The sequence below is a fragment of the Colias croceus genome, chromosome 22, assembly GCF_905220415.1.
Source record: "Colias croceus chromosome 22, ilColCroc2.1".
NCBI classification, from domain to species: Eukaryota; Metazoa; Arthropoda; class Insecta; order Lepidoptera; family Pieridae; genus Colias; species Colias croceus.
The window spans coordinates 4,545,133-4,557,364 of NC_059558.1; the positions used below are offsets into that span (position 1 = coordinate 4,545,133).

At 36.3% G+C, this 12,232-nt stretch overlaps 1 protein-coding gene across 1 annotated transcript; it reads right to left on the reverse strand.

Annotated features, from left to right (window-relative positions):
• Window positions 1-243: 243 nt before the first annotated feature.
• LOC123701973 lies at window positions 244-3,513 on the reverse strand. Its single transcript, XM_045649608.1, has 3 exons — window positions 3,077-3,513; window positions 1,566-2,846; window positions 244-494 (listed from the first exon to the last, which is right to left on the reverse strand). The coding sequence occupies exons 1-3, from the start codon at window positions 3,162-3,164 to the stop codon at window positions 244-246; spliced, it is 1,620 nt and encodes a 539-aa protein (XP_045505564.1). The 5' UTR covers window positions 3,165-3,513.
• Window positions 3,514-12,232: the final 8,719 nt, after the last annotated feature.

Here is a 12,232-nt window from a genome sequence, read left to right on the forward strand (position 1 = left end):
ATAAACAACAGTATTTTTCTTAATTTACTCTTATTAGTCTTTTATCAATTAAAATCAGCCTTATGATCACATATTATGTGAATTATGAATACAATACTAATTAAATTATTCAGAAATATAATCTTTTACACATTTTTTTATCTTTTTTTTTTTCTTTTTTTTTTTTTAAAACAGCCTCATAATTACAATTATCACATAAAATCAGTTTCTAATGTATAATGATAAAAAAATTAAGGTTTGTGATTAATCATCATTATCTTCCTCATTGCCGTCATTGTCACCAGACCAGGTACTGCCATAAGTCAAGGACTCGTAGAAACCACAATAGTAACTTGGAATATCTCCTGCCTTACAGAGGCTTATAAGATCATCGTATAAAGCCTTGCTTATTGGAACAGGTTCAGTGTACAACGTTTGGAGTTCAGGAACACAGCTAGGACTTGGGCCTGGTATCTGTCTGGTACCCCGCTTGCTTCTTATTCTTCGGACAGGCTCTGTATTTAATTGGGAATAGTCGGAATCAAAGTTGTATTTATATTTTAAAATTGATGGATTTGAATGTGAGGCATTCACTTCCATGATTTGAGTCCATGATATTTTTTGACCCTCCTCATTTTTTAACCAGTTTTTATTCTCTATTAACTCCTTTATATTGTAAAACTCTATTTGCGTCATCTCTTTAACTTGATATTTTTTTCCATGTACCTTCGCGTTCATAATGATTGTGTACATCTGATCAGGCGTGTATACAACTCTGTGTTTTAATTCACGTTCAATGTTGGAATGCATAGAATCTCCCTCACTCTGCCCATGTCCGGTTTCAAAGAATCTATGTGTAATGTTCAACTGAAGCTTTTGTGCAGCAAAAATATATAGAGCGAATATAAATCTGTTTTTGTTCTGCCCGCAACAACCGTCGGAGTAAAACGATATGTTCTGGATGCCTCTTTGTTTTTCATTAAGCAGAAATTGCCATAAGCAACTACCAATTTCATTGGCCCCCCTTTTAGCAATCTGACCATGCCAAACATAACAATAACCTTGACTCTGAGTAGCATCATACACAGTGAAATTATATATGGGATACTTTCTTTTGTAGTGAAACGATCCAACTTCATATTGTGGGATGCTCAAAACCTTTTCCAAATCGAAGATTGCCACGGTTGTTTCTGAAGGATCAACTGATTCTTTTTCTTCTTTTTTAATTTGCCGTACTCTTTCTTTGTTTTTTGTATGTGTATCATATTTTTCTTGCAATGTTTCTTGAGTTTTTGAATCAGCCTGTCGATAACGAGTACATTGAGAGCACTGATCTTTTTTCGGTTTAAAAAATGAAAAATTAAACTTGGTGTTAAATATTATCTCATATTGACGTTTAGTTGCCAAAGGACAGTCAAATCTTTGCTGTCCAAACCAAGCTGTGTAGAGGCGATACATCTTGGCTATGTTAAGTAGTTCTGAGAGGTATTTTCTTGAAGAATATTTTCTAACATAATGAGACTCAACAGTAGGGAACAATTGAATGTGCTTTATGATGCTTTCTTCTGTCAAAATGGGCATTTTACGTGGCCTATTTTCATGTCGCCCTCGTTTGTCCATAAAGTTTTCTTCAGGTTTGGATTTTTCTAGTGCTGTATATACAGTTTGATGTGAAATGCTTAGAGTATTAATGAAAAAGGTTTTGCACACTTGAATTTTGTTTGAATCTATTCTAAAGAAGTATTTGATCGAATGAGTTCGGGTGCGTTTTCGCTCTACTGTGATTCGCTTAACATCTTCGACTAATGTATGATTTACGATATATTGCCATTGTCTCTCGTGGTCTCCAATTTTATAATATTGCTGCATTATGTACTCTCTTTGCTCATGAGTTACCTTTTCACCACATTTCTTTGTGCACTTACAGCTAGCTTTTAAAACTTTTTTGTCGTACATTTTCTTCGATCTACAGCCTTTATAGGCTTCACCGGAATTTTTTAATTTCTTATTCTTTACATCTTGATGTTCATTTAAATTTCGTTTACGTTTTCTTGTATTTTTTTCCTGTGGTGTCGATTCTTGAACTGTACTAAATGAATGCATTATGGCTTGGTCTTCTCCATCATAGTCACCATTATGATCAAGGCTCTGATGGTCCACTACGTTACTGTTTTGTTCTGTTTGTGTCAGATTTTGAGGACTAGGGATTATGTTTTCATTGTTAATAATCGTTTTGTCCAATAATGTACAATCAGAAATATTTGCGGGTTGTAATGTTTCATCCAAATCAAAAAGAGATGGTACTGATGATTCTCCTTCTTTTTCACCCCCGTGATTATCAATAATAGTACTAGTATATGAGGGTGACGGCTGATTATCGTTTAAAAATAATTTATTGAGGCATCTTTTTGATGACAGCTTTGCTTTGTATCTAGACGGTCCATTATTTTCATGTGTTGAAGTTGGTGTCAAATCCAAAATACAGTTTGTGTCTGCTTTAGGATTGTCTTGCAACTTATTAGCTTCAAATATGACTGAAGGGGATGCTATGAAGTCTATTGTGTTCAAAACTAAAGATACGTTGGAAATAGTTGATGGTGTTTTTATTATCTTCTGACTGGCCGTTTCTATGTAATCTGAGTTTCCTCCAATACTTGATGAACTTCCGCTTTTCTGTAAAATTTTCATTCTTTCTGGGCTCGGCAAATACTCAGATGCATCCGGTGAGAAATCTTCATTTATTTCATTTTCGTTTTCCTCACAGTAAAATGCTTTCTTCGTCTTTCGTAAAATATATTCATGAGCTTTAGCAATAACTGCTTCAGATGTCGTAGTAACCACGTCGTTATTTCCTCCCTGATGTTGTTCTAAAAAAAAATAGAATAGATAAGTGATATATGAATAACAGTATCCAGATGACACTGAATAATTGCACTCATATTTGCGAAACTAAAATTAATTTAATGACACCCTAATCATTTAAGCATGGTGGCATTATAATTATCATCATAATACGGCACCAGGTATAGGGTATGAAACTAAAACTTAATGAATATTTTAATATAAATTGTGACTAGGTTCTACCAGTTCTACTTACCATTATTAAAATGATTTGGCTCTTCTTCAATCCTTTCTACATTATTCATAATGGCGTTTAAACGCGCGTACCTAGTTTGTTTACTCATTACCGTAAATAACTATTATTATTAAGCTATTACACTTCACTAAAAAAAATAAAAACAAAGAACTTAGCACTAGAATGTTTACGCAATGACGCATAGAAGCACACTGATTAATCGACATTAGGTATATTATCTGCCATTGCCGTGAAATCTAATTGAGCGAAGAGGATGACAATATGTCTTACTGTTCAAAACCATAACAGTCATTTTACTAACACATCTTATACGAAGCGACTGGATAGTTTTGAACGAGAATAAAATGATAACTGCGTTTATCATTTTCTAGTCGAAAATTATTTCACGGGAACATAATTGTATGACTATTTGTCATAATAACAAGTGGGAATACATTTTGATAACATTATATTAACATTTTATTCTCGTAATTTAAGACCTGTTTTAAATATTTGAATACTATTGAAATAACGTGAATTCGTCAATAACTGTATAAAAATTACGAAAAAAATTGAGCAGATGTATTAACACCCACAGATCCCAAAAATTACATAACACTAAGACTAAGATAATGGCAGTTATCATTTTATTCTCCGGGGACGGCGCTTTGTCTATACATAAATTTATAAACAATGCCAAAATGGGACTCAGTGTACTTTTTAAAATTTTTAATTATCCCTTTTACCCTTATTTTACCTATACCAGGCGATTTATTAGAACTTAAATTATTAATTATTTTTTCCAAATCCTTGGATGATGCTTTTTGAAACCTTAGTGACACTAAACTATCTTTAATGTAAGTGGATCTATCAAGGAATTTATAATCACAGTTGTGTTTAATATTTGAGATCTCTTTTGTAAATGCATGAGAAAATTTGTCACAAATGTTTACTGTAGTATCCGATTTACCTATATATTTGGTAGGTAGGCCGGTTGTCTTTCAACTGTGTGTGGCTTATATATGTTCAATGTTTTAGGCACTACTTCAGGCATAAAACAATAGAAAAAACACATGATTACATGGATTTAAAGAGATATTCTTACCTCCTGCTGACCGACGACCGGACCGCGTAGACATCTTGCGAAAAAGTGACACTGACACTTGACGTAACCTGTCTAACATGGCGAAACTGACCATAGAGTAAAGAATGATAAAAACCGTATTAGTGTTACCATTTCAAAAAAAAAAACCGGTAAAATGTCAGGTATGAACTGCTATCATTAATTTGTACTTGTATAAGTACGCGGGGACTTACGAGGGTGGAGTATGTAGGCATTTAAAACGCTAGCATTCATCAAACGTCTGAAAAACTTCTTGTACCATATCCTGGTGCGACTTCTTTCAATCGGGTACATGGCCAGCATTTGGTCCTTGCGGTCAATCAGAGACCCCCCATGCAGAGATTGTAATCTGGCACAATGCTGGGCTTAAGAACGTCTCCACACTGCGTGGGCGCGAGCCCATGGTACGTCGAAACAAAAGCCACTTGTCTTTTGTCCCTCCATACCACGAGATCGACGTCCCCCGAAGTGCAGCCACGCATCTCACCCGGCTGTAGTTCCACTTTCCCAAGGTTCGTCAGCTCGACGGGCACGAGTTGGCGTTCCCTTCTGATCGTCTCCACACAATCAAACCCCCTTAATTTCAATTCTCGCGCAAGCGCGGGAGAATTGTAGAACCGGTCCATCCAAACGGCCCTTATAGTCCGTTTTCTTATGGACATGCATGTATGGAAAGGTATACTTTTTTGAGTAAAGCAATGCCATTGGGTACGAATGTTGTACTCGTCCACCTAAGCCCAAATCGCCCGGTTGTTCGGATTCCTAGAAGTCGTCGTCGTCATCGTCGTGAGAACGTTCGCAGTCAACCGGTCGACACAGCTTTGGCTTACATGACTTGCAGATCCAGTGTTTATTTGTTCGTGCGTCGGGGCTTAGTTTGTGACATAGCTGGTCATATGTAACATTGCACTTGTTGCATTTAACGCCATCAGCGCTAGCGTAGAATTTGCCGCACGATTTGCACTTATTCGTCATATTTATTAGGTTATATGTTTTAAAAAGTATCCTTCAATATCACGAGGAGGAGGAGGATATTAAAATTTAGTTTTATTCAATTTTTCTTTGAATAGTTATTATAATATTGCAGCGATTATATTATCATAGCTTTATTTAATATGCGCAGAATTTTTACCGTTTAAACATTCACCTCGATCACAACTTGTTAAAGCGGGTAGATCTGTCAGCCTTTCTTTTGCCGTGCACTTTTAACTGTTTATTTGCACTGATACACTATATTTGACGAAGATAACACTTTATGTGGAAGTCCTGCTATAGTTACACAATATTTATTAAGTCAAAGAAAAATACCACTTCTTGCCTCTGTTCTTGTCTCTGTCCTGTACAAACAGATTCTCTGGTCGGATCTGTCCACCCCTACCATTTTCTCGTACTTTTTTGACGACAACTATATATTTCTTCTGTTGTTGTGAAAATATCTTTACCGTAGACACAGGCTGAATCGTATCAGAGTTTGATGCAACAGTCACAACACTGTTATCATTCCATTTGCAAAATAAATTTGTTCTGCTCTGGTCGATTGATAATTGAATGTACCTGGTGGTGTCTTTTTCAATTCTCAAAGGCAGCAGGCAAATTACCATTACCATATTTGTTTTGATTACCAACATCATTCGATTGTCCTTGGTATGGATCACACCAAACTATGCAACCTAACGGTGTCGCTCCGACCCAAAATTCATACCCCCATCTTATCGGTTTCCCTCTTATGAATTGCTTGCATGGATGGCCGCCATAGTAGGGCACCATGGCTTCGCCGATGCTGTGATGCTCTCCAAAGAGTGCATGCGCAACAACTGGGTTATGAATCACAAAATTTAACATGTAGACAAATCAAACTAATCAACTTCAAATCATAAAATGAATAAAAATTTTCATTGAACTTATTGATCATATCTTATGAATCATAAAATTTAACAACACGTAGAAAAACGAATGAATAAAATCAGTGCCATACAATTCGTTGGCGTATCTTGACGGCTCGGGCCTGTTGTGTATATTGACGTGCTTGTTGTGGTTGGTCGCTCGCCGCTGTGCACCTGCAATTGCATGTGCTCCGATAGGTAGTCGCTGTGGTGGAAGGACTCGCCGCACTCGGGCACCTTGCACACACACTTCTTACCCGTCTCGTGCTGGCGCTCGTGCCGCAGGCAGTTTCTTTTTCTTCTCTCATTTCTTAGCCTTAGAGTAAATATTTTGGACGAATACCTTTATTTTTAGCCAGTCTTTATTCTTAAGTAAATCTACATGTTGTTCTTTTAGTTTCTCACATTCATTTCTTTTAGGCGGTTGGTGATTTTTTATGTGAAATTTAAAGTGTTTCGTAACTACGTCCTTTTGTTCCTTTGTCCAAGGTACCAACCTGATTGAGACAAGGGATCATTAACATTTTGCATACCAGATGGTCCAGCCTTGGATAAGTCATTCAAATTACAATATGTTTGTACGTAATCAGAATTAGCATCTAAAGTAGGTTCAGGTTCAGGATCATAGTCTATAATTTCGTTGTTGTCCACGGGCTCTCCAATTAGCTCCTCATTCAAATCTAAATCATTCTCTACGAGAGATTTTCCTTTGTAAGCGTCTGCTTTACCATCTTCCATAAGAATGAGAAGCTTTGATATCTTAGCAGTTTGGTATATATCATCTGACAACCTGTATGACTTTTTATGTACTTCATTAGTATGGCCCATGAATGTAGATAGCTGCTCCATATCATTTTCAGACATGCTAAAAATTTGTGATAAGGTGGCTAATGTTTTGTATTGTTATAACCGGGATTACCGAACAAAAATTGATTTGGTGTCGAAGCAAAAAAAATATGCCTAATCGATAATAATAATTTAATATCATCTTGAACTTCTTTATTAAACAGAACTGGTACTCCGCGGCCACGTTTACCTCTAATGACAACACGTTTAAATTTCTTTACCACACTCAATCAAATATATCAAACTCTTCATACTTATTATTATCATTATTGACAAGTGTCTCAGGCTCTTCACGAAAGAAAAGTTAATCAGTATCGGAGTCACAGTCAGTTGTGTTTGTTTCATGATGGAAAACCAAGTAGTAGAACTTCTATTGGAGGAAGAAGATGACGATGATTTGCTATTATATTATTATTATTACAAATATACAAAACTAAAAGAAGATTGCCTATTAAAGAATTATATTTAAAAAGAGGCCAAGAAAGATCATTTTCGCTATTAGTGAACAAGCACCCAATGTTTGATGACAATGTATTCAGAAAGTATTTTCGGCTGAGTAAAATACAGTTTGACTACGTATTATATTTATTGAAAAAAACATGCGTGAAAAAGGAAGATCATAGAAAGAAAAATTAGCACTAACTCTAAGGTAAGGTTGTCAAATTGTGTAAATTGTTTTGGTCGAATTCATCGTTAAACATGTTTCCAAATGTTTCACTCGAAATATTTGGTAATTGTCGAGATGATAAATCAATCGATTCACTCTGTGTTCGGGATTCTGATTGAGACCTGTTCGGGACCTGTTAAAGAATATGAACTGTATGATGAATTTGAAATATATGGTAATTGGCGAGATAATAGATCACTCTGAGTATGATGTCCTGGTGAAGCTGCACTTATTGGAGAAGACGAATTGTGAGATGAAATGAAATGTATAGGAGCGTTCACTATGACCGTCGATATCTTCGATCTCATACTTAGAAACAATACTAAATGTTTCGGTTTTTGCCATTGCTCTCGAACGCGCGCTCAATTTTCTTAGCATCATTTCGATATGTTTTGTAAATGTCGATATATCATCAACTGATTCTGAAGATTTTAATGACTTGAGCTTTGCCGTTCAGAATTCGTCGTCGTTCGTTTGTTTTCTAAAAATCTTAACGTTTTATATTATTTATAAATTTATATTTATAAAGCATTTGAATGCCTTAAAACCAAAAATATCAATTTCACCGTAAACGTTCATAAAACTGCCACTTTGAATTTTTAGCTGATTCAGCACCAGGAGGACATATTTGAAGTAGAACAATGACAGTTCCACACGATAGTACTGGTGGATAGAACAAAGTTCCTGTATTGTAGCGCGGTCCCATGCGCTAATCATTCTAATATACTCAGCTACAGTGGCATAGCCCACGCCACTGGCTGCAGGCAATGGTATGGCTAGCGGCTGCACTGTAACCTTAAGCGCCTCTATAGTCTTCTCCAACTCAAGTGTAGAGTCGTCAAAGACTCTTCATCGCCTCTTCATTTCCCTCCTTGGCTTGTCAAGCATTCATCTTCTGTCTAAATTTCAATTGTTGCTTTGCTTTTGCGTTCGCGCCACTTTTCTTCTTGTGTTGTTTGTGTGTCAGGGTCCTCCTTGGCTATAATAGCTATATCTTCAGCTTCCATGATGTTGACTTTATACGTTCTAACTCGGAACGTAAAATTGTCCAACTTCTTCATTGCAGACCAAGAACAGCAAAGCTCTACCTCCCCAGAAGTTCGACATGAAGATACTCCTCCCGTATTCACAGATGCATCAGTGCATAATATTCCTTCAAGGGAGTTAGTAGAGCCCACTAGGAACTTCTAAATCTACACAAGAAAGATCTATTCCACTAAGTAAAAGTTCTGAAGAACGAAACGATGAATTTATTAAATTTTTCAAGGACAGACATGAAAACCGAAATAGTAAGCTGGAGCAATTAAAATCTTCAGAATCAGTTTATCAGTTATTTATACAAGTTGAATCAGAGATCCCGTAGAAGTTTTTTTTGCGCTTATATCTGTTGTAGGAGTCTGATTAATTTCCATTTCTTATGGCATTCCAAATCTGTAATACATAAAAGTATATATCGCACCCCTAGAGAAGACTCTGGTTACTCAAAAAAACAGATTTTTCAGAAATAAAGAAAAACTGATATTTCTACATTTAGAAAAGATATCAAAACTCTAACTATACACATTCAAAGATAATATTTTAGACCGTGTTGATTGTTAAAAACCTGAACAATATATTTTTTAGTTACCGGGGTTTTGAAGTAAAAAAAATTGAACTTTTTTGTACACTAAGAAAAGTTAGTTTACTTTTCCTGAAATTAAAATGAGTTATGTTACTTTTCACCTGAAAAAAAAAAAGTAGATTTTTGCTGATGAGTTTTGAGATATATTAATAGTTTTTCATTCATACCAGTAGGACCTCGGGTGGTAATAAGGTAAGTTATTTATTTATTTATTAGTATGCTGATTTTCATTAAAATAAAATAAAACACAGATTTTTCATAAAGAAGCCTTAATTTAGTAATAGTCGACATAACTATATTAATGCCCAAATAAATGTATAGTTCCGAATCAGACAATTCAAGTGATTTACCAGTCTTTAGGATATGAGTTTGATTCGATTTTTCGATAATTAGTTGAATCAGTTCGTCGTCAATAAAGTAAGCTATTTTAAATTCAGAAGAATCCACCTCTCTGTAAGCAGGTTGAAGAAACGGTACTTCAGATGGAATTAAATCTATCTTCGCCCATTCACGGCCTCCTTCACGAAACGAAGAAGAAGAAGGACGCTCTGAAACATCACGTTCATTTTGTACAATTCTAATTGTACTACGATATCTTGATCTTCCTCTGCTAGATGCAGCTTGACGAGTTCTACCAGATGCAGCACGGCGAGGCCTACCGGATGTACCACGACGAGATCTACCTCTATGTCTGCCACGTGTTGTTCTGAGATCCGAAAGAGGTCCATCGTCATCAGACGAGCTAGATTCTTCAGGTTGCCTTCATCTTAATTAAAATTCGTGCCCCAGGATTCTTGCAACAACTTTATATCATAAAATTGGTCATGTGTCATTTCATGCTCTTTGTATGCTGGTCCAGATTTTTTGGCAGTCCGAATTAGCGTAACACACTGCTGAGGTGTGTAAATAGGGCCAGATTTTATGTGCCTTTTTATTTGCTTCTCTATGACACTGTGCACATTGTCCCCTTCGTTTTGAGAGTGGCCTCTAATTAAAAACTTATGTGTTATTGATTTGACTCTTATATTGGACACAGCGTATTGGACACAGCAGATAATAAATACTTATTTTTCTGTTGCCCGCAGCAATTATCTGAATAAAATATCAGATCTATGTCTTTTCCGGGATGACTATTTAACTGCATTTCTATAAAATTTAAAACACAGCTTCCAATTTCTATGGCACCACGCTTCACTATAGTCTCATCCCAAAAAAAGCAGTCCACATTTTGTGTAATTTGTCACAATATAATTTTATATATTATGTAAATAAATAAAGTAAAAATTCATCAATGTTTACCTTATCTCTGTGTTAATGGTAACTGTATCTGATTTAACATAAATCGGAGCAAGAAAGCTATCCATGAGCTGATAAGCGAACCAATTTAAAAAATATCGTCTGTTGATGATCCAGATCGAGTAGTCACTAATTTTCTTTCTATAAAAGCGATATGTGCGCATTTATGATTCCCGCTTTTTTTAAATCTTCAATTGAAAAAATCATTCCCATATTTTGTTGTATGGTGCGCCATGCATGAGCTATTAATTTTTTATTTTTATGATCCTTTCAAGGTGCGCCCCATATTATTGGATGTGCTTAATAAAGTTCAATAACTTTTACATTTGTCCATGCCGGTGACGATTTTGCGGATGAGGAAGCCATTGTCGCTCGACGTACGCACTCGCTGCGTGTTGCAACTGAGCAAAGCGCCAACGTGTGGACAGCTCACGAACGCTCACGAACGAAATTTGCATATAGCATCCAGCGGTTACCAAACAGACCTGCATCACATTTAGCTGTAAACAAATAGATACACTCACCGGCACGGAATCTTGGCCACTGCAAATTTTTGCGTAAAATAACACTATTTCTTTTCTACTACAAAATTCAATAAAAATTTAATCAAAACTAGTTACTTTAATGTTTTTACTAACTTTTAGTAATAATTGGAAGTTAATAAGAAGTACTACCGAGTAGATATGAATTAAACAAGAATTTACGCTTTTCCTGTGAAATTTAAATGATTTCTTAAAAAATGCTAAAAAATTAGAAAGAACTTTTCCATAAAAAAAATTGAACCTTTTAATAAAGGGTGTTTCCTTCTCTTGCCTTAAACACTGTTTGCATCCAGTCTGGCATACTCTAGAAGACATTTTTGGAGACCACTTGAGCTATAGTGTACCAAACGGCCCCAGCTGTATTTCTAAGCTCATCTAACATTAGTGCTGGGTTGGAATCGAACTTTATGTTTCTTTTAAGCATGTCCCAGATGTGTTCTATTGGATTAAGATCCGGGCTACGAGCTGGCCACTCCAATTTTTCAATAATAACCTCTTGAAGGTACTCTTATACGTATCGTACGACACGCGGACGTGCGTTATAGTGTATAAGTAGCAAATTTTCTTCACTGATAAACCTGTAATAGGGCTGAAAATGTTCCTGGAGAATTTCCTCGATGTACCTGATCAAATTTAAGCCATTATCTACGATAAATAACTCCGTGCGAGCATCGAGCTTATACCTCCCCATACCATTATTGACCCTCCATGAAAAATCGCATTTTGAGTGTGGTGATGTGTGAAAACCTCTCTTCTCGTCTCCTGTATACTGACTGTTGGCTATCAGAAGCTCGTAAAGTGCCTTAGCAGCCATCTGTGAACACCTCACGAGCGCACTGGCTGTGGGTCCAGTTTTCATGTTCTCGTGCAAAACGAAGACGTGCTTCTCTGTGATGTCTGAGGAGTTCTGGACGGCGTGCTGGTCTGAAAACCTTCAAATTAACTTCTTTCATTAGTCTTCTCACCGATTGCTCACTCAAATTTATTATCCTGGTGTTTTAGAGCCGGTGGCGTATCCTAAAAACTGTCAGAAAGCCATTTCTGAGTATCTCTCGAACAATAAACGGGTCTTCTCGAGCTGATGTGCACCTCACACCTTCATTTCCTGGTCTGCACATGTGGCTGCCAGTCTCCTGGTATCTTCTCCATGCATAGTGCATCGCTGAACGAAGTACGTACTGTACATTAGGTACTTTACG

Excerpts from the sequence above, each read along its gene's own strand:
- LOC123701973 (XM_045649608.1), bottom strand. The coding sequence starts at position 3,164 with ATGAGTAAACAAACTAGGTACGCGCGTTTAAACGCCATTATGAATAAT. Across the intron at positions 2,847-3,076 it reads GCCAAATCATTTTAATAATG|AACAACATCAGGGAGGAAAT; the intron begins GTAAGTAGAACT and ends ATTTTTTTTTAG. Across the intron at positions 495-1,565 it reads GCGACATGAAAATAGGCCAC|AGCCTGTCCGAAGAATAAGA; the intron begins GTAAAATGCCCA and ends AATTAAATACAG.